Source organism: Thalassophryne amazonica, chromosome 2 (genome assembly GCF_902500255.1).
Source record: "Thalassophryne amazonica chromosome 2, fThaAma1.1, whole genome shotgun sequence".
In the NCBI taxonomy this organism is placed as follows: domain Eukaryota; kingdom Metazoa; phylum Chordata; class Actinopteri; order Batrachoidiformes; family Batrachoididae; genus Thalassophryne; species Thalassophryne amazonica.
The window spans coordinates 20190778-20213905 of record NC_047104.1 but is presented as its reverse complement, the minus strand read 5'-3'; the positions used below and the strand labels follow the sequence as shown (position 1 = coordinate 20213905).

At 44.7% G+C, this 23128-nt stretch overlaps 1 protein-coding gene across 1 annotated transcript in view; it reads left to right on the top strand.

Moving 5' to 3' along the window:
- Nucleotides 1–23128, top strand: part of il16 (interleukin 16) — a 236540-nt gene that overhangs the window by 176534 nt on the left and 36878 nt on the right. Inside the window, 1 exon segment of the mRNA XM_034184100.1 lies at nt 19154–19306. Within this exon segment, the coding sequence (XP_034039991.1) occupies nt 19154–19306 (153 nt within the window).

Below are 23128 nucleotides of genomic sequence, written 5' to 3'. Positions count from 1 at the left end.
GGACGATATTCTCATCTTTTCTCCGGATCTTGAGACCCATGTCCAGCATGTACGTCAGGTCCTGCAGCGGTTGTTAGAGAACCGACTGTTTGTGAAGGGCGAGAAGTGCGAGTTTCACCGCACGTCTTTGTCCTTCCTGGGGTTTATCATCTCCTCTAACTCCGTCGCCCCTGATCTGGACAAGGTTGCAGCGGTGAGAGATTGGCCCCAACCAACAAGCTGTAGGAAGCTGCAACAGTTCCTCGGCTTCGCTAATTTCTATAGGAGGTTCATTAAAGGCTACAGTCAGGTAGTTAGCCCCCTGACAGCCCTTTTCTCTCCAAAAGTCCCCTTCACCTGGTCGGATCGGTGCGAAGCCGCGTTCAAGGAGTTGAAGTGACGGTTCTCTACTGCGCCAGTTTTGGTGCAGCCCGACCCTAGCCGCCAGTTCGTGGTTGAAGTGGACGCCTCTGACTCAGGGATAGGAGCCGTGCTATCCCAGAGCGGAGAGAATGATAAGGTTCTTCACCCGTGTGCCTACTTTTCACACAGGTTGACCCCGGCTGAACGGAACTATGACGTCGGCAATCGAGAACTCCTTGCGGTGAAAGAGGCTCTTGAGGAGTGGAGACACCTGTTGGAGGGAGCGTCTGTGCCGTTCACGGTTTTCACTGACCATCGGAACCTGGAGTATATCAGGACCGCCAAGCGGCTGAACCCCAGGCAAGCCCGCTGGTCACTGTTCTTTGGGCGTTTTGACTTCCGGATCACCTATCGCCCCGGGACCAAGAACCAGAGGTCAGATGCCTTGTCCCGGGTACACGAAGAGGAGGTCAAAACTGCACTGTCGGATCCACCGGAGCCCATCCTGCCTGAGTCCACTATCCTGGCCACCCTCACCTGGGACGTGGAGAAGATCGTCCGGGAGGCCCTGGCACAGAGCCCGGACCCTGGAACTGGTCCAAAGAACCGTTTGTACGTCCCACCAGAGGCCAGAGCTGCAGTCTTGGACTTCTGTCACGGTTCCAAGCTCTCCTGTCATCCAGGGGTGCGAAGGACCGTGGCAGTTGTCCGGCAGCGCTTCTGGTGGGCGTCTATGGAGGCCGACGTCCGGGAGTACATCCAGGCCTGCTCCACCTGTGCCAGGGGCAAGGCAGACCATAAAAGGTCCCAAGGACTTCTCCAGCCACTACCTGTGCCTCATCGCCCCTGGTCCCACATTGGCCTGGATTTCGTCATGGGCCTCCCGCCGTCCCAGGGCAACACCACCATCTTCACGATAGTGGACTGATTCTCCAAGGCGGCCCACTTCGTGGCCCTCCCGAAGCTCCCAACAGCCCAGGAGACAGCAGACCTCCTGGTCCACCACGTCGTCTGTCTGCATGGGATACCCACCGACATTGTCTCTGATCGTGGTCCCCAGTTCTCCTCACACATCTGGAGGAGCTTCTGCCGGGAACTGGGGGCTACTGTGAGCCTCTCGTCCGGGTATCACCGGCAGACCAATGGACAGGCAGAACGGGCCAATCAGGAATTGGAGCAAGCCCTGCGCTGTGTGACGTCCGCACACCCGACGGCCTGGAGTAAACATCTGGCCTGGATCGAGTATGCGCATAACAGCCAGGTGTCCTCTGCCACCGGCCTCTCCCCATTTGAGGTGTGTTTGGGGTATCAGCCCCCGTTGTTTCCCGTGGTGGAGGGAGAGGTCGGTGTGCCCTCGGTCCAGGCCCACCTGCGGAAGTGCTGTCGTGTGTGGCGCTCCACCCATTCTGCCTTGTTGAAGGCCCGGACGAGGGCGAAGACCCATGCAGACCGCCGGCGATCCCCGGCCCCTGCTTACCAGCCCGGGCAGGAGGTGTGGCTATCCACGAAGGACATCCCCCTCCAGGTGGACTCCCCGAAACTCAAGGACAGATATATCGGACCATACAAGATCCTCAAAGTCCTCAGTCCTGCCACAGTGAAGCTCCAACTCCCGGCTTCACTGCGGATCCACCCGGTCTTTCATGTTTCAAGGATCAAACCTCACCACACCTCACCCCTCTGTGCTCCCGGACCGGCGCCGCCTCCTGCTCGGATCATCGACGGGGAGCCGGCTTGGACGGTGCGCCGGCTTGGACGGTGCGCCGGCTCCTGGACATCCGTCGGATGGGCCGGGGGGTTCCAGTATTTGGTGGACTGGGAGGGGTATGGACCCGAAGAACGCTCCTGGGTGAAGAGGAGCTTCATCCTGGATCCGGCCCTCCTGGCCGACTTCTACCACCGTCACCCGAACAAGCCTGGTCGGGCGCCAGGAGGTGCCCGTTGAGGGGGGGGTCCTGTTGTGTGGGCCGCCAGAAGAGGAGGTACTGCTGGCCCACCACCAGAGGGCGCCCTGCCTGAAGTGCGGGTTTCAGGCACGAGAGGGCACTGCCGCCACGGACACAGCCGGGGGTGACAGCTGTCACTCATTATCTCTTGACAGCTGTCACCCATCTACTCTACAGCATCTCACTCCATAAAGACCAGACGTCATCTCCACCTCGTTGCCGAGATATCGTACTTCTATGGAGGTAACTGTCTCTGCCTGTATTATTTGATTCTAAGAGCTATTGTTTTGCAGCTGTCAACCAGAGGACCGGCGTGGGTCGCGACTGTTTCGTCCTACGTCCATCAGATAAGTGGTTAAACAGACACTGCACGAGTGTGTGTTAGAGGTGGAGGTGGCATTCCCACCATTGTTGTTACGGGGTGTACACACACCCACACTTGACTGTCTTTGTTCTTCGCCAGCAGTACCAGATCCGACAGTCGGGGACGGTGATCACCTGGGAATTCGGGACTTGGCGGCTCCAGTATTCACCAGGTTCGGTGGTGGCGGAAATCGTGTGGTTCCGGCTCTTCTCAGGACAGACGTCTTCTATCCTCGAGCCTGCCCACACGTCACCTTTGTGGATTGACTGTTATCAGATTCTGAGACTGTCTGTGTATTCGTTGTGCACCTTCACAACATTAAATTGTTACTTTTTGGCTCATCTATTGACCGTTCATTTGCGCCCCCTGTTGTGGGTCCGTGTCACTACACTTTCACAACAAGACAATTTGAATGTTGTGGACCGGATTTGGCGAAGCCATTTGATAGTCTTCCTTACGAAGAAAAACTTAGCGTTAAACAGCAGGGGGCAGATCAACTCCTCAGATTAATTTGGTGCAAAAGGTGGGGAAAAGTAACAGGTCTTTTCAGCTGTCCTGGTATGACAAAGTGAGCTGGCTGACTGGAAGTGCTGTAACAAATAAAATGTACTGTTGGCCATGCCTCTTGATGAAACCATCTCAGGGATGTGTTGTCTGGTGAAAAGTGGGTTTTGGGGATCTGTCCAACTTTGACAGGGCATACAAAAGGCATGAAAAAAGCAATGAACATGTGAGTGCATGTGCAAGGTTAAGTTGCCTGGGCAGAGTCAGGGTTGAGCATGCAATCAATGAAGGCGCTCGCATTCAAGTGGCAAAACATAATGAAGCAGTTAAACAAAACAGAGCTTTCCTAAACCGCCTTATTGATGTGACTTCCTTACTTGGCCGTCAGGAGCTGTCATTTAGGGGGCATGATGAGAGTGTTGAATCATCCAACAAGGGGAATTACAGGGAGTTTAATATGACTGTCCTGGCCACACAATTCCAGTCATCAGCTGTGTTTTCTGGTATGTCCCATGCAATCCAAAATGACTTGATCTCTGCTCTTTCAGCCACTGTTTCTGATGAGATCAAGGATGAAATCCAGGCTGCTCCCTTTTTTGGATGGCAGGTGGATGAAACAACTGATATAGCTTGCCATGCTCAACTCTCTGTCATTGTTCGCTATGTGGATAGGGCAGGTAAAATTCAGGAGCGCTTTATTGGATTTTTTGATGTTTCTGGGGGAAGAGATGCTCAGTCTGTTTTTGAAGTCTTGAATGAGAACATGCAGGGCTACAATTTCAGGGAGAAACCTGTGGCGCAAACCTATGATGGGGCTGCTGTCATGGCTTCAGCTCTCAATGGTTTGCAGGCCAAAGTTAAAGCAATAGCCCCCAGTGCAATGTTTGTGCATTGCTATGCACACAGACTGAATATGGTTCTGTCTCAGCGGGCTAAATGCTTATCTGAGTGCAAAATATTTTTTGCATCACTCTCTGGGTTTGCCACATTTTTCTCAAAATCCACAAAGAGGATGTCTTTTCTTGAGTCTGCAGGCTTCTCAAGGTTGCCCAGAAATGCTCCTACTCGATGGAATTTCACATCACGGATAGTGAGCACTGTGGCAAACAATTATGATGCCCTCCTGCAAACTTTTGAGAGGATCATTGCAGATAAGTCCATGGATGATGACACATTAGACTGTGCCAAAGGCCTTCTGATGAAACTGGAGGATTCTGAGTTTGTGTTCATGTTGTACACATATGAACAAATCTTCTCTGAGACTGATGTGGTGTTTGACATTGTCCAGCAGAGAGCTATGGATGTTCTGTACTGCAAGAAAAGAATTGAGTCTCTTCTTGCTTTTGTCAAAGAGGTCAGAGGGGGCTTTCCAAGTGTTTATGCCAAAGCAGCAGATCTCACATCAGACGCACAAAACTGAGCCCATGAGAAAACACCGTCTGTCACAACTACAGGATCCCAAAGAGCGCAACAGAAATCTGTACATGGCCATCCTAGACAATCTCACAGAGCAGCTACCTCGGCGTTTTGCAAATTTGGAAAGTCTGCGCTTCTTGGAATTGGTCAATCCAGGGAAATTTGATGAGATGAGACAAGTGTTTCCAGAGGAGGCATTTCAGAGTGTCCTGAAAAGTTTTGGCCAGTTCTTTGATTCAGGGAGACTGAGGTCTGAACTTCAAGTCCTATATTCAAACCAGGACTTGCAAGGCAACAGGGGAAAGCTATGTGATTTCTTGCTGTTTCTGAAAGACATGGAGTTGGACAGTGCAATGCCTCAGGTGTACAAACTATTGTCATTAGTGGCAACGATTGGAGCTACATCTGCAGGTGTAGAGAGGAGCTTCTCCTGTTTAAAGCGGCTCAAGTCTTACACCCACAACACAGTGGGCCAAGGCCGTTTAAGCAGCCTAGCTCTGCTGGCCATTGAGAGGACACTAGTCAAGTCCCTGGAAAAGACGCCTTGTTGGTACGACAGGGTCACAGATCATTTTCTTGAAAAGGAACAGAGGGTAGAATTTACATATAAATAAACCAACACATTTTATGATGTAGGCCGAAATTGAGCTTCCCCTCCTTGAAAGACCAGCATCCACCACTGGCCCTGATGTAGGGCTGTCGGTCATAAACCTTCCAATGCCACACAGAGAAAAACTCCTCTGTTGGATTGAGAAATGCAGCTGTAATGTGGAAGGAAAACACTTATGAAGCACTGGTGGTTGGTGAACTGCTCACGTATCAGGACAACATGGTGAAAACTCACATTTTCTCAAACTATGACATGTACAAGATGCAGTGCTGCTGATCCAGTTGCCCGAATATCATCAGTAATGATTGTTCTTGGTCTTCCTTGTCTTCCTCCTCATCCGCCACCTCTCACATGAACACTTCCTCCTCTGCCTTTTTGTTTCGGTCCATTGTAGGTGGATGAACATGTGGCATCTGTGCACTCTCGACCGACTTGTCTGCTGCCCAATTTGTCTGATCACATCTTGTGTTCAGTTGTGAGTTGTCATGTGTGTAAAAGCTGACAGCTGTGTTGGAGTTGTGTTCTCATTTTGTTTCCCGAGTTTAGTTTTGCAACACAAGTGTATCACGATGTGAAACGTGTTTAGTGACTGGGAATGTGTTTAAGGTTTAGCAAAAAAATGCAGATGAGTTTTGCAAATTGTGTTTGCGTGCCTGAACAGTGATTACATTTTCGGCCCACTGCTTACACACATTCTGACTGTTGCGTCAAAACGCCACGCACAAGCAAGACAAGTCACACTTGTAAAACTCCTCACAGCTCTGTCAAAATGAAACCCTATAATCAAAACCTAACAATCCCTTCTGAAAATGTCATTCTACTAACAAAATGATACACACATGCACCATTTTGAAACACTTTCAAATCAATAGCAACACACTGAAATCAATATATTTTTATTTACTTTTTCTCAGTCAAGAGCTGAAAGTTACAGTATATCGCAACAAAAAGTGTTATTTCCCTTACAAAGAAATAGAAATTTCTTACAAATGCTTAAAGAAAGATAGAGTGTACAGTTCAAATTTAAAACACAAAACAATGAAAACAAGTGTTTACAGTACTGTAGATTACATACATGATACGGTAACATCAGAATGATATTGCACTTGACAGTGCTACCCACTGTGTGGTGGCTGAGGTTTGAGTTGACCCTTTGTGCACACTCTAAAAAAAAAACCGCTGTCTCAATGAGAAAAAGTGGTGTAATAAATTGCATAGGTTTTCTTTAGTTATTTTAACTGAGCTAAAGTTATTTCAACTTAACTAGAGATGTCTTGGGGCATTATGAAATAACAACAAAAAAAATTATTGAGACAGGAGTTCCTTTATTAGAGTGCAGCTTCCCTGAGTGTGAGGCTGTGGTTGATAACGTGGTCCACCAAAGTTGCTTGAACTTCATCTGAAACATTTCTCATTCTTGCTCTTCTTTGTCCTTGTCCATGTATCTGTCTTTGTCTTCCTTGTCCCCTTCCTCTGCCTCTTTCTCTGGGTCTTATCGCCTCCATGATTGCAGATTTGACAAAATGTCTTAGGGTCCCTTTACACATAGTACAAATGTGGTTGAATTGCGCATAAAGTGGGAATCATATGCTATACGTGTAAAATCATAGCTGCCTCCAACGTCTTGTATATTTGTTGCTACAACTATTTGTGCACACAAATGGCTGAAAGACAGAGTGTGCCCTGTGAGAGCCCATTCGATCCCTCTCGCGACAGGTGTTGGCCAAATTCCAGGTGACATGGATGCACATCTAACACCACTTGCTTGGCACTTAGAAAACGTGTGGCCATTCGCGCTATTAGCATGAAAACAGTCAGCAGACGATTACTTTTGAGCTGATTATGAAATTTGTCTAAGTGCCCCCATGAGTATATGGCTTTGCACACACATATGTGGTCTGCATGTGTATCGCACATGTGCGCGTGTGTTGCACCCCCGAAACACATGTGGCATATGTGTGGTTTGCGCCTCCCCCCGCTCCTCCACCACATGTAGCGTGCCGGGGAAGGGGGGCACACTTGCATAAAATGCTGATATATATATGCTGCACAGACATGATCACATGAGGGCCAGACAGGCAGGTGAGAGCGCACACAGCACAGCGAGGTGCCTGTCAGCTGCTGACCAGAGACTCACTGACAGCTTACATAACAAACAGTGACACGGTGTGTGCACTGAACTGACAGGGGATGTGTTCACTGACAGGAGCAGCTGTGGAGATCTCTGGTTCTGGATGTCCCAGTTGGAGAACACGTAATGTGTTTGGACGGAGATGAACTAACAACTGTCCACTGTGACACGTGTGTGTCTGCTTGCTGTCCTCATGTGGACATACATAAAAACATATATCGCTGTTGCAATGGACTGCAGCGAGCGAGCGCATGCCACACACATTGACAGGCTACCCCAGGTGAAATGGACCATCAGATCATAACACACAGAGGGGGATCTGATTGTCATGTCACCCACGTGAGCTTTGCAGTATCTGTCCTGCAGCATGCCATCCACAAGAAACGCGTGTTGGGCCGGATATGCGTACGGGGCTAGCTGGACATGCTGCCAGCAGATGTGGACATAAGAGCGCCCTGCTTCTCATTCATCTCATTTCATGACTGTACGTCTGTGACCATGGGTCATCGGGAGAGGAACAGACGCATCATACTGATAAGAGGGATTCACTAAAATGGTGTTTTTATATGGTGTGTGGTCTTATTCTTTTACAGTTTTTATTGATTGCTTTGACGCAGACTCAAAATCCACATTTCTCAAAACAGTTAATGCAGAGGCCTAAACAGTGGGACCAAAGGTCAAAATGACACATTTTGCTCGCAAAACGCTCCAACTCTGCTAAAACATTTAAAATATGGACCAAAAGCAAATTTTGACCTCAAACAACACTTGCACACAAGTGCATAAGCGCTTCCAATCAGTCATTAGACAAGGGGCATAAAAATACAAAATGCAGCACTCAGTGTGAATCAGTGCTGCATTACTGGTCATTGTACCTAAGAGCTACAGTAATGACTGAGCAGCTTACATGTCAGTGCCATTTGTAGTCAAATTTGCCTTCTTGCAAAAAAATAGATCCAGAATCAGATATGCTGTGATGAATATTTTATTAATTGCAGTATTCATTCTTGATTTTTTTTTTTTTTTTTTTTTTTTAGATTGTGGCTAACAAATGAAATATTCCAACAGAAACCACATATGAAAGAAAAATAAAATCCATCACTGTGTAAGACATTAGAAAAATAAAAATAATAATTCTGTACAATAAAGAAAAAAAATCTCTTCTAGTCTATTCTCTCTTGACGAATATGCCACATGGCCTATCTACATCACACTCAATATTCTCCCTTGCGATGCACCTAGGGAAAAATCTTCTAGCATGCCTTATCCATCCTCGGCATGCCTCTGCATTTATATCTTGGGCAGCAGTGGTCATTGCATCGAGCAAGGGCATCTGCTCATAGGGGCGGTGATCATATACTTTCCATCTCCATGCACTGAAGAATTCCTCTATAGGATTTAAAAATGGAGCGTATGGAGGAAGGAATTGCATCATCATCATCCTCGGGTGCCCCACAAACCACTCATTCACCAAACGAGAGTGGTGGAATGACACATTGTCCCGGATGATTACAAACAGTGGCATGCCAGGCCTCAACAGCCCTCTTTCCTGAGGCGGGATGAGCCTGTCATGCAGGGTGTTCAAGAATGCAATGAGGCGCTCATTATTGTAGGGGCCAACAGCTGGAATATGGCTGAGGACGCCATCATTAGAAATAGCAGCACACATAGTAATGTTGGCGCCCCTCTGCCCTGGAACTGTAATAGTGGCCCTATGCCCAATGAGGTTCCTCCCACGTCGCCTCACTTTACAGAGGTTGAAGCCGGCTTCATCGACATAGATGAAAATATGATGTGCCCCCTCAGCTTCAAGCTCCATGATACGCTAAAGAAAAAAAAGCAAAATTACAATTACATACAGTAGAAGTAACTCCAGTTGACAGTAACTGCATGATATGCCAAGGCATAAGAGTATAGTACTGTAATGTGTCCTTACCTCCACATATTGGCATCTGGCCTCCTTCACAGCATCAGAGTTCCTCTGGAAGGGAATTCTGTAGAGCTGTGTCATTGTCATATTGTTCCTTCTGAGGACACAGGTAATTGTTGTCTCACTCACAGTATTTACATTTCTAAATACCCCCTGATCTGCAATCACTGCTGGCCTGATTTCACGCAGCCTAATGGCATTATTTGCCAGAACCATGTTCACAATGGCTGCCTCCTGCTCAGCATTCAAAATTCTGCGTCTACCACCACCGACCAGTAGCCTTTCGATTCTATAAAGAATACATGAAATGTGAAAGAAATTACATGAAATACTGTATATCACTACAGATATATCTGTATATACTGTATAAGCGACATTACCTGTTCTTCAGTCGAAAAACTCTGACAATGGATGCAACCATGTTTCTATTGAGAACAGGTTGGACTCTTTGTCCAGCCTCTGTAAGTGAAAGACCATGATTTACCACATGATCAATCACAGTTGTCCAAATTTCATCTGTGACTTGAGCCCTTCCAGCTACACCTCCACCTCGCACACGGACTCCTCTTCCTTGGACTCCTCTTCCCCCGAGCCCTCTACCTCTTACTCTCACTCTCACTCTCATGTGCCTTAGACCATCCATGCTTGCAAGTTACCACACACAACATGGCACCTTGTAAGCCTGCAGACTGATTGCAAATTGAAAAGTTGTGTGAAGCAGTGTCAAACAGGTGCTCCAGTGATTTGATACCGGTCAAGATGTTTCTAAGAGATGGCAACATATGGTTTCTGTTTGGTTACCACAGCTAAAGCAATGGAGTTTGGACTGCTTGAATGACATCTGTGTTAACTGATTTGCAAAAGGGTGGGGGAAATGTGTCAAACCAATGACAATGGGTTAACTCATTTGCAAGAGGTGTTTTTTGCTCTGCTGAGAGAGTGATGATGAAGACTGAGAGGTTACCAGTTTCTTCAAACAGGTCAAAGCAATCAATAAAAACTGTAAAGTATATCCATGTCTTTCTTGATATCAGGCATTTTCCCACACCTTTTACAGGACAGCGATGGTAGCTCAGTGGCAACGTTTCTGGCTGGCAATCAGAGCTTTTGGAAATTGCAGGTTCGAATACAGTTGCTGGCATGTATTTTTTATTTATTGTTTTTCACAGCAGCTGTGCGATGTGTAACCACTTCATGCAGCTGCTCGCACTGTGTTCCCACATGTGCAAAACCGTCGTAGCAGCATCGTTCACGCCTGGCCGTCAGCTCAATGTTTTCGTGGTTCACTCATATGAGCTGTTCCACCGTAATTTGCCCTGATTTACACTTATTCGTACTATGAAGGGGCCCTTACCTGAGCTCTATTTGTAGTGCCAAAGGTCAGACTGATTGGTGGTGAGTTTTCTGTGTGTTATGTGTCGGACGCAGCCCGGAGAACCGACCAGCGTTTGAAGGACCCAGTATAAAATAAGCAGAGCACGGTACAAAGGATAACAGAGTTTAATGAACATAACAGTGCTGTGAAAAATATAAACGTGCGCGGTCTGGCGTGGTGGATTGCGGTGCGCTCCCAGCAGCGCTAACGGTCCAGAGCCAGAACTGGTTCGGACCCAAGGACCCCGCCGACACCCCCCAGGTGGCCGCGACAAACCGAGTCTGTGAAAGAAGGAATCATTATGTGAGTCCACACTCAACACACAGAGAGAACGCTCAAAGGTGCACAAACAGCAAACACTTCCTGGCTTAATTACTAATCAGCTTCCCACCCTGCAGGCATGGAACATCCAGTTCACAAACTCACTGCAGCGGAAGCTGATTTAAACGACCAACATACAGCTCAATATAATAAGGTGTGAGGGACACCACATTTACTGACTGTATAAATGTTAGTCACAAAATCTAACGTACTAAGTAGGCGGTTATAAGTGGGTGTCTGCTCATGTTGCATTCAAGGCTGTGTGTAAAAATCTTATAGTGTATGTCTGCATGTCACACAATAAATCAGAGTGTTCCATCATGCCCAATTAGACAGCTATAAAAAGATCAGATAGTTTTATCAATTAGACAGCTATAAAAAGATCAGATAGTTAGAAGGACATTTTGGATGTGCATCGGCCATTTTGTGGTAAGCATCATAGAACACTCTGACAGTTAGGTACAAGATGTTTTGGATTTGATTGAAGTTTTTGTCTAAGCATTCACTTGGGTGTAAGCAGTTAGCAAAAACTACAGAAAGAGTGGTTGATTCAAGCGTAGCTCACAGCAGCTCCCATTGAAAATAACGGAGAGACAGCCTGTGATTCTTGTATGTTTACATAAAACAAATGCAATAACAACGCCTACAACCCCTGGCAATAATTATGGAATCACCGGCCTCGGAGGATGTTCATTCAGTTGTTTAATTTTGTAGAAAAAAAAGCAGATCACAGACATGACACAAAACTAAAGTCATTTCAAATGGCAACTTTCTGGCTTTAAGAAACACTATAAGAAATCAGGAAAAATAATTGTGGCAGTCAGTAACGGTTACTTTTTTAGACCAAGCAGAGGGAAAAAAATATGGACTCACTCAATTCTGAGGAATAAATTATGGAATCACCCTGTAAATTTTCATCCCCAAAACTAACACCTGCATCATATCAGATCTGCTCGGTAGTCTGCATCTAAAAAGGAGTGAACACACCTTGGATAGCTGTTGCACCAAGTGGACTGACATGAATCATGGCTCCAACACGAGAGATGTCACTTGAAACAAACTCTTAAAAGAGGGTAAATCATCACGCAATGTTGCAAAAGATGTTGGTTGTTCACAGTCAGCTGTGTCTAAACTCTGGACCAAATACAAACAACATGGGAAGGTTGTTAAAGGCAAACATACTGGTAGACCAAGGAATACATCAAAGCGTCAAGACAGAAAACTTAAAGCAATATGTCTCAAAAATCGAAAATGCACAACAAAATAAATGAGGAACGAATGGGAGGAAACTGGAGTCAACGTTCTTCCGTTGGAAGCCTTAAGGACAAGTTGGAACATGTCCTGCTGTTAAACAATTTCTCAGATACTCACTCAACTGAAAGCCATCAAAAGCCGCCTGGTTTTTACAAATGGTTATCAACAAGGAGGTGTTTTTCCTGTGCCGCCGCACCGTGCCGACTCCGTCCCGATGCGCGGACCCGTCCGCACGTCTTTCATTAATAAAATCTCCTTTAACAGTGGAATGTCCAGATAAACTGCTGATCCCGACCTCTTCTGAAAGTTCTCTGTTCTCTCACGATGTCCTGGGTCAACAGAGGCTTAAATTTGGAAGCTTTCAGCTCGAAACAGGCAGACAGCGGCGGCTCAGGGCGCGTCGCAACGTCCCGCTCCGTGGGCAGTCCTTAAAGCGACAGCAACAGTCCATAATCTCTCATCAGCCGTTAAAATTTTCACAGAAAACCAGTTGAATTTCTCGAATGATGTCCACTTCGATGTGCCTCAGTTTCTGAAAAACATTTTGATCAAGCAAAGCGTCAGTCTCTCAGGAAGTTCTCAGACAAAGAGATTCCGACGGGAGGGGTAGACCACTCCTCACTCAAAGCCTGCCCACAGGCGAATGACGTAACTGACAGGCGTGAAAAAACTCACGCATGCGCACGAGGGTTCAAGGTTGTCTGATGTAATCGCACGTGATTCAAATCCATATAGTTTTTGAAAAAAATAAAAAGGTACGTTAGTTTTATCACAGACCTCGTACACTATAGTTTTGGAAAACCTTGCTTCATTTGTACATTTGTTAATTATTTTCCAGTTATGCCTGTTTTATGATGCATTTCCTTATTTTCTTACATTTAATTAAAAAATAAACAAAAATGAGTTGCATTTCTATTCATAAATGTGATTTAACAAAGGTAAAAGGAACAAACTTAACATATGTGTTGTTTACATTACTTGCAATTGGAATGAAGTAAACATCTTCTGAGTATTTTAACAACAACAACAAAAAAGTGTGATTATGTTGAATTAAAAGCCCCAAAATGCAGTGAGTCCACCAGACCCAGCAGGACCCCCTGTGTAAGAATAAAAAAAATTAAAAAAGTCAGAGAGAGCATACTAAAATGTCTTTGTAGCTGCTGACTGTACGATGACACTATGTCACTTCAATTAAATTAAACTCCATTTCAGTTTACGGCCATTCTTTTTGACATCTGTCTGTCTCATGGGACAGTGAAGTGAGCGCCTAGCCAAATCTGTTTTTGTCTTTGCTCTGCAGTGCCTGCTGTGGCTGATTAGTCCGATTCTTGGATGGCAGAGCTTGCTGCAGGTATCAATTGGAAATGATCCTCCAGGTTGTGGTGACTGGGCTGCTCACTCTCATCTGCATGTTCTTGCATTCTTCCACTGAACATATCTCCTCAATATTTTTGATGCCGATCTTGGTGGTTTGCTTCCACCTCGTGCGGTAAGCTGCTATCTGTTCCCAGATACTCAGGTCAATAGTGCAGATCTTCATATTGCACTTGCAGACATCTTTGTGATGAAAGGCTGGCCTGCCTTTTGGTCTAGTGCCAGTGGCCAGCTCACAATACAAAAGATCTTTGGGGATCCTGCTATCGTCCATATGACTGATAAGCCAGTGCAGTATCAAGGATTGCAAACATAATGGCAGCATGTGCTCAGGAGAGGATGTTCTTGTTTGACATTCAGCCCTTCATTGAGATCCCTGGGATTCTTATAAGGCAACACATGTGGAAGACGTCAAGATGCCTTACATGGTGAGTGTACAGGGTCCACGATTCACTGACATATAGATGTGTGCTGAGCACATAAACCTGGTGTACCTTGGCCTTGGTGTTTATAGTCAGCATACAATTCTCCCCGGCCTTCTTGGATAGGCACACCATTGTTGCTGCTTTGCCCAACTGTATGGTCAACTCAGTATCGAGGGAAAGGTTACTGGTAACAGTGGTACCCAGACTGTTGAATTGTTAGACAACTTTGAGGTTGTTTGTAGCATTACTGCCATCCTGCCACAATATGTTTGTCTTTTTTCAGGCTGACGGTGAAAACAAATGGTAATATGTTACTTGAAGGTATCATCATAATAGTGACATGAAAGTGTCATAAACATTATGTCAATGCCACTATCTTTATCTTTCCATTAGACTTGTAGTCTTTAATCAGCTATTCTACCTCTGGAACCTCTGTAATTACAAATACACACTGTGCTGAAAACAGAGCATTTAACCTCACTGTTGTAGTTTTTAAGACTTCCCTATATTTGCTAGGTGCAGTGATCGACAGCTCTGCAATGGGACCTGTTATTGTGATGGTGTTCCGTCCACTCCATAGTGCTTAAACACTCCAGCCATTGTCACACCTCTCCTGAAGATCTTGAGCAGGCATTGGTACCAGGACTTTGGGCTGAAATAGAAAGTATTAAATACCAACATAATAAATAACACATGCAAAAAAAAATAGGAAAAATATTAGTAACAGTTTTAGCCCTCTGAATCTCTCTCGTCATTTTTTTGTGACTTTTTCCCCCTCTTCCTCCTGTTTTTGGTCTTCCTCTTCTTCTTGTCATTATCTGATGACAGTGGTGATGAGCAACACTCAGATGACTCAGTCGAACATTTTTAATGGTGTGCCGGAATCCTTTTTAGAGCGGGTGTCCTCCTTAAGAACTGTAAAAACAAATCTTAAAGATAAAAATAATTGATTAAAACAGTAGAATAGACTCACTTTTTTTGTTCCTTTTCCTGAATACAGAATGTATTGACTACTGTTAGGATAGACAGACCATTTTACCCATTATAACAAAAAGTGTTTCTGAACAGAGTTACCTACCCTAACTTTAAAGCATAATAAATAACAGAAATGAGAACAGCAAAAATAAACAGATGATAACTAAATGATATACAATGAAAACACAGACTGACTGAACAAAACTAAAATGGAACTGAACCATGGCAGAAGTAAGAAAAGTAACAAAGAAACAAAGTGACAAAGCAAACTAGAACAGAGAATAAACACCTGATGAAAATAAAACAACTAACAAATCAAAGCTGGGGCAGATGGTGATGAAAAGAAAGAGACAAAAATAGAATCACTGGTGGTGGCGTGCATGTTCCTGAAGGCTCAACTGGCGACATGGAGGACACTGACTACCCTGGAGGACAGGACAAAAAACCAGTGCGACGGTGGTCATAGGTGTAGCAATCTCTGAAGCAAGTGTCGGTGGACTGGGTGGGGACGCTCTGGGTTTCTGAGGTGCAGGGACTGGAGCTTCCAGGAGGGAACACGCTGACGTGCTTGCATCTGGGACGAGCGACTCTGCTGGATCTGGATGAGTGACAGGGTATGCCACTCGGTTCCTCCGTGAAGCAGGTTTGAATAAGTCTTGAATAATGGGCCTTTCACACTGAAAGCGTCAAAAATCGGTCTAAAAAGCATTATTTTCAATGAGATGCGTTGGTTTTTAGAGGCTAAAGCGACGCTTCTGACGGGAGCGCGCATTGCCGCTTGTCTTTCGACACTATGTGCTGTGACGTAGCTTCGCGCTGTCCAATAGGAATGACGTGTTGGGCCAAAACATGGAAGACTAGTGGCAGAAACCACTGATCTGTACAAAACAGAAATGTGTCACAGGACTGCTCATTTATAGAGCAGTTTTCTCAAGAAAAATCCTTGGAAATTTTTTTTGTTGTTGTTTGTTACCTCAGAATTTCTGATTACTGTTTAGAACACTTGTAATTAAAATAGCTAAATAAATCAATAAATGGTTCTTTAGAAACCTTTCATCTGTAAATTAAAACCACCTGTTATTTCAGATTAGATCATTTCTTGTTTAACATAAGGAACCTCTGACATTTATTTTTAGACAAAATAACATGGAAATTTGTACATTTTTAAAAGTCTGGTAGATTATTTATATCTCATTTCAACCAGAAAAACAGACATTGTAAATAAATGCAAATGTTTATTATAAATGCAACAGGAAATAATTTAACAATGACTGCAGTGTGATTGTAAAGTAGGATTTCTGTGACATAAACCTCATGATGAATTTTTTTTATATAGTCATTTCAACTTGTAATTTGCCAAAATATGTAATTGCCTTTAATGTTGTTATCAGGACAGAGTCATTTCTAAAATATGAATTTGAGCACAGTAAGTGGACTTTGGACTTTGATTTCGTGGACATTTTTAATTATCCATTCATTTATTGTTAAAATATAAAATAAAACAGCTTTTTAAAAAATAATAAAATAGTTGCTGTTGAAAGAGCCTTTTATTTAGAAGCAGGTGATGTTATGCTGGATTCTCGGGACCAGATGGTCTCTTCTGCAGCTTTGAACGATGGTGGTGTTGCTGAAGACACTTTTGTCCTATTTTGAAGAGCAGAGATGTTTTCTTTCGACTGGACTTCATGGTGTTCAGCTCATCAATGGAAGTTTGGTTGTCTGCACAGCAAATGTTCCTGATTGTGACAAACACTAAACAGTTTATATATATATATATATATATATATATATAAATGGGAAAAAAAAACTATGGAAAAAAATGCCAGAACAAAAAGTTATTTAAAGTTGAGCTTTTGTGGTCTCTGAAAAAAGCTGTAGCTTTATTTGGTAAAAATAAAAAAAGACTGAACCATTTACAAATTAAAGCATTCACTCAGATCAACTGTGTTAAAAGGCTAAGCTAATGTTAGCTGATCATTAAACCTTCACAGCAGTGCGGTAAACGTCACGTTTTACTTTTATACTCACCTCGATAAAGCTACAGAACTAAACTCCATAGGGCAAACTGGGACTTCACATACGAGGTCTGTCCATAAAGTATCGTACATTTTTATATATTTTTTAAAAACTATATGGATTTGATTCATGTGTTTTCACGTCAGACAAGCTTGAACCCTCATGCGCATGCGTGAGTTTTTCCACGCCTGTTGGTGACGTCATTCACCTGTGAGCACACCTTGTGGAAGGAGTGGTCCTGCCCCCTCGTCGGATTTTCATTGTCTGGAAATGGCGGAATGATTTGGGGTTTTTTTCCATCAGAATTTTTTCAGAAACTGTTAGAGACTGGCACCTGGAAACCATTCGAAAATTTCCGGATTATTTCTAAATGGATGGCTGTGTGGAGCTGGGACCGTCGTATGCACTTTCTCTGGTTATCACAAGAGCTGGACATCAACCATTTTTCGGCAGATTTCACTTTTAACAAGAGATTTTGTCGTGGAAAGCCGCGCGGAGGCTTCGCGCGTCATGACTGATTCGCTGATAGAGCGAGACAAAGGAACACCTCCGTTTCGGAGTGTTCGAGGACAAGTTGTGACATGCCTATCTCGGCTTTCAATGCTTAACAGTCAAGTGAGTTATAAGAGAAATTGTGGAGAGCTGGGCATGTCCGAACTTGTCCTCTGACACGCTGAAACAAAGGCGTTCTTTGTCTCACTCGAACAGCGAATCGGTCGTGACGCACAAAGCCTCCGCGCGGCTTTCCACAACAAAATCTCTTGTTAAAAGTGAAATCTGCCGGAAAATGGTTGATGTCCAGCTCTTGTGATAACCAGAGAAAGTGCACACGACGGTCCCAGCTCCACACAGCCATCTATTTAGAAATAATCCGGTGGTTCGTGCCTGTCGTCGTGGCTCAGAGCATGGCGCGCCGAGCGCCATTGTGGGCCGTCTTTAAAGCTGTAGTAACAGTCCTTATTCTCTGTGAAGCCCGTAAAATTTTCACCGAAAGCCAGATAAATTTTTCGAATGGTTTCCAGGTGCTAGTCTCTAACAGCTTCTGAAAAAATTCTGATGGAACAAACCCCCAAATCATTCCGCCATTTCCAGACAATGAAAATCCGATGACGGGGCGGGACCACTCCTTCCACAAGGCGTGCTCACAGGCGAATGACATCACCGACAGGCGTGGAAAAACTCACGCATGCGCACAGGGTTCAAGCTTGTCTGATGTGAAAACATATGAATCAAATCCATATAGTTTAAAAAAAAATAAAAAGGTACGATACTTTATGGACAGACCTCGTATATCCAAAAAGTGGGAGATTTCGGACTGAGTGGGTCGGCTCCATCACCCCGGCTGCCTGCCTCGGTCTGCCCAGTGATGATGCCTGAAGACCGGCTTCTCCGTGCAGGTCGGCCCACTGTTGCGGTTCGATCGATATCCCACCAAGTCGTCGGTCCTCCCTCGGCCGGTGTCACTCCGAAAAGTAGCTGAAAAAAAATCTTCTCCCAGCAGGGTGATGGGAGAATCGTTCTACTGCTGTTTTTTAAAGCTTTTTTGTGGTTCAGGCGACGCAAATTCAAGATGGCAATCACTTGAACTTTTTTTAGGTTGTGGAAACAGCCAGAGTGTGACGTAGCAATCTCCGCCTCCTTGCCATTTCCGAAGTGAAGCGTCTGACATCACGACACGTTGGAAACGCATCCGACGGATTGGAAAGCGTTGACGCATTGGCCTTACGTGTTCAATGTGAAAGGCCCATAAGTCTTGAATCTTGAATAAAAGCGTAGCCATGTCCTGAAGAGCTTCCTGCTTGGTTTTTGAAGAGTCATCCTCTTCAAAAACCAGTCCAATCCAGTCTGACTCGTCGTCAGCAGTCGGATGGCAGGTGTGCCTCAGGGTGCCTCATCCAATCAGAAATCAGGGGTTTGTGTTGTCCTTATCATCTTTTGTGGCTCTTTGGACACAGTCCGTGTGACCTTGATACTATTCTATTGTGAGGTGTGTTGATCATCACACAAACTCAACCTGTGCTTCGTATCAGACAGGTACCACTCTCTGAGGTAGTTCAAGTCAATATTTCCCACTTCTTGCTGATGTTCAGAATGACTGTTTCCATTCTGTCATTTGGGCATTCAGGTAGTGAGTTTGCTGTTCCAGGTTTTGATGTGGCTCTATGTGTAGTCCAGCTCCAGGGTCCAGGAAGCTCCACGCTGGTACTGCCAGTCCCAGGATGTGGCCGGTGAGGAAGGCTATGCTGGAAACTCCAGTGGCTCCAGCAGAGGATTGCCAGTCGGAAGGAATGAAGTGGACCCACCATCACACAGCAGCTGTCAGGTACACTTACACAAAATCAGCATCAGTTTGAGGACAAACACACTCAAAGATTTAGGGCCTGATTTAGTAAGAGCCCAGATCACAAGTGCTCATTGACAAGCAAAACTTTTGTGCGTTTGGGTGGAGACCATTTTACCAGTGATTTATTACAAGTAAATGTGCAGTTGATAGCGGGCGGTAATGTGATGTAAACATCACCATGTAAATGAGGATTTTGCATGTGTTAATGACTGTAAGCACAAAATTAATTGAAATCGGTCACTTAAGTTAAATTTTTAGGTGCAGGTGTGCAGCACCTCTTTATCTAGATCTCATAGATGAAAGACAACTCTGAATGGAATAGCAGTATATTTTGTAGATTTATCGAACACTTTCATTACTGAAATGGATCCACCATCCATCCATCCTCATATCCAGATGTGACTTATTTCTTGCTGTAACCCCTTCTGTTGTCTCCTATTTCAGACATTTAATTCTTGTTTTATCCATGGTGTTTACCAAACTGGTGAATAAATATGATGTATTCTTCATGTGGAATACTCACAGACAGCTGTGCGCACAGTTCTCTGTTGGTTCCACTGGCAGAATGCACCATAATTATTTACCAGTTTGGTAAACACCATGGATGAAATAAGAATTAATTGTCTGAAATAGATCATTTTTATATTCTTGTTTGTTTGTTGCGATAGCCGGTGCACTCCCAGAGACCCGCTCCCCACCAAGAGAATACGGGGCAGGCGGCCGACAGATCGAAAAAAAACAGAAAGAATGAATGTGGCCGGCCGGCAGGCAAAGGTAAAACGATATTCAGGAGGCCGGACAAAGGCATAGGCCATGGGCTGGCCGTAAGGATAACTGGCCCATGCGGTAGTCATGCGACCCACCGCGTGACCCACAGGGATCCACGGCTGCGGCCAGAGGACAATAGCATGGCAAACAGAGTCTAGGGTAGAGTTAGGAGGTTGGCCATGAGGACAGTTAGGGACCAAGATGGGATCCGAGGGAGGACAGGAGTTAAACTTAAGAAATTAAGTGTTAACAAAACTGAACCTCCCCAAGGCAACGGATTTACGGAGCCACTGGAGGCAGAAGAGATAAATAAACTGAAATGGTGAACTGAGAGAGGAGTGAACGTGTGTAAGAATGAGATGCATCAAAGGGGGAGCCCAATTAAACAAAACAGTAATCAACAAAAACCAATCAACTCAATAAAGCCACTTAAGATGAACGGGTGAAGGACACTGAGAACGGAAGCTGTTACACGGTTTAAACCACTGAGGAGACAAAGACTGGATCCAGATGCAGGCAGCAGACACAGATGGATTAGTGTAACAACAAGTGTCTTATTTTCCAGATGATAATGAATGTGATCACAGTCTCTGGTGGCCAAATCCAACAATGCCGCATGAGTCCTTAATTATGTGACCAAAATCCAAGGTGACCAAAATCAAAAATGCAACGAGAGTCTTTGTAATGTGACCAAAATCCAAAAAGACAATCAGAACCAAAAATGCATCAGGAGTCTGTGTAATGTGACCAAAATAACATGTACCAAAAAACATGCCAAAAGAGTCTTTTGTAAAGAGACAAAGTGACAAAAAAATAAATAAATAAATCAAAAACTAATAGTGACAGTGGAACAAACAAACAATATGAAAATATGTCAAAACTGACAGAGAGAAAACACTTACACTTAGGATACAGCGTGATTCCAGAACGACAAAACAGACACATTGAGCGGCAGTGAGGAGGCAAACAAAACAGGCTTAAATGCAAAAGAACCATTTAATCACCGGTGGTGACAAATGAAAAGGGAAATGCTGGAACACAGGAGGAAGTGAGAGAAAACACCCTGCATGTGATACACAAACTGAACGCCAGAGGGCGGCAACCCAATACACAGAACGGAACAGAAAGCATAACCTGGACCGTATTTACCGAAGAAATAAACGCCATTAAGGACAACCCTAAACAACTCGTGACCACTGTAAAGAACAGAGATACAAAAATAAACTGACAATCCAAGATAAGAGAACAATAAGACCCAAAACTGTAGACAGAAAACAAATACTGAACGGAAGGAAAGGAGTGAGAACAAAAAGACAAATCTGAGCATTTACCAATTACACAGCGAAACTGATGAACACTGAGAAAACAAGCCATAAGGACTGTGGACAGAGAAGACCAGGAGACATCAATCAATCAATTTTATTTATATAGCGCCAAATCACAACAAACAGTTGCCCCAAGGCGCTTTATATTGTAAGGCAAGGCCATACAATAATTATGTAAAACCCCAACGGTCAAAACAACCCCCTGTGAGCAAGCACTTGGCGACAGTGGGAAGGAAAAACTCCCTTTTAACAGGAAGAAACCTCCAGCAGAACCAGGCTCAGGGAGGGGCAGTCTTCTGCTGGGACTGGTTGGGGCTGAGGGAGAGAACCAGGAAAAAGACATGCTGTGGAGGGGAGCAGAGATCAATCACTAATGATTAAATGCAGAGTGGTGCATACAGAGCAAAAAGAGAAAGAAACACTCAGTGCATCATGGGATGGTTCAGGGTCACCTGATCCAGCCCTAACTATAAGCTTTAGCAAAAAGGAAAGTTTTAAGCCTAATCTTAAAAGTAGAGAGGGTGTCTGTCTCCCTGATCTGAATTGGGAGCTGGTTCCACAGGAGAGGAGCCTGAAAGCTGAAGACTCTGCCTCCCATTCTACTCTTACAAACCCTAGGAACTACAAGTAAGCCTGCAGACATAAAAAACACCACACCAAGACAACTAAGACAGGGGCAGGTCACACCCACATATGACAGAAATACGACAGCGTCAAAGAACATGCACCTACACACACAGCCACGCGTAGACAAGACAACAAAAAGGACAGAAAATACACAAACAAGCCTAACAGGGCACACCCCAAAGAGGGGTAATACCAGAACGTAAGATACGAGAAAACCAACATAATGATTGACTCCAGAGGTTAGATATAACGACTAAATCAACAAAAGAACCATGGGAAGAAGGGTCAACAAAGTGCTGCTGGGTGGAGAAATACCGCTTAACAAAAAACTGAAAAAATAAAGAAACCACTGAAATGAAACGCAAAAACCAAATAGACAAGAAAAAAGCTACATGGAAAAGAAAACTGCTTGATACAAGAACGCAAAAAAAAAAACTACAAACACAACAAAGTAGATTCACGGCCAAATCAAAAACTGATCTCATAAAGGAACTGGGAGAGAAATGAACTAAACAGTGATATAGGTGTAGCGGGATGAAAGTCCCAGGTCGTGATTGAAAAGACTTTCCGCTAGCTTGGCTAACGGGGAATTCCCCTTTGGCTGACCTGGTAGAGGAATGGTCTTTAGTGTGAGCCGGCCGGGTTCGATCCCACCGCCATCCCAGCCACAAAGGTTCTACGGTCACAAACAGGATGTGGGTAGTCACAGAACATGCTTAAATGCACCTGTGACTTCGGGACAAAGTCAAAAATGGTGGGGAGATATGTAGCAGGATGAAGGTCCCGGGTTCTGATTGAAAAGATGTTCCCGCTAGCTTGGCTAACGGGGAATTCCCCTTTGGCTGACGTGGTAGAGGAATGGTCTTTGGTGCGAGCCATCCGGGTTCAATCCCACCGCCGTCCCGGCCACAAAGGTCCTACGGTCACATAGGCTGTCAACCCATTTCTGATAAAACGGAAATGGTAAGAGGACCGGAAAAATACAGTGTGTGTGAGGTGCAGTATACAGTAGATAATTGTAAAAGCCTTAGCACACAAATTGTTAAAGGACCTAAATGGATATAGACATTGAGTATGAATT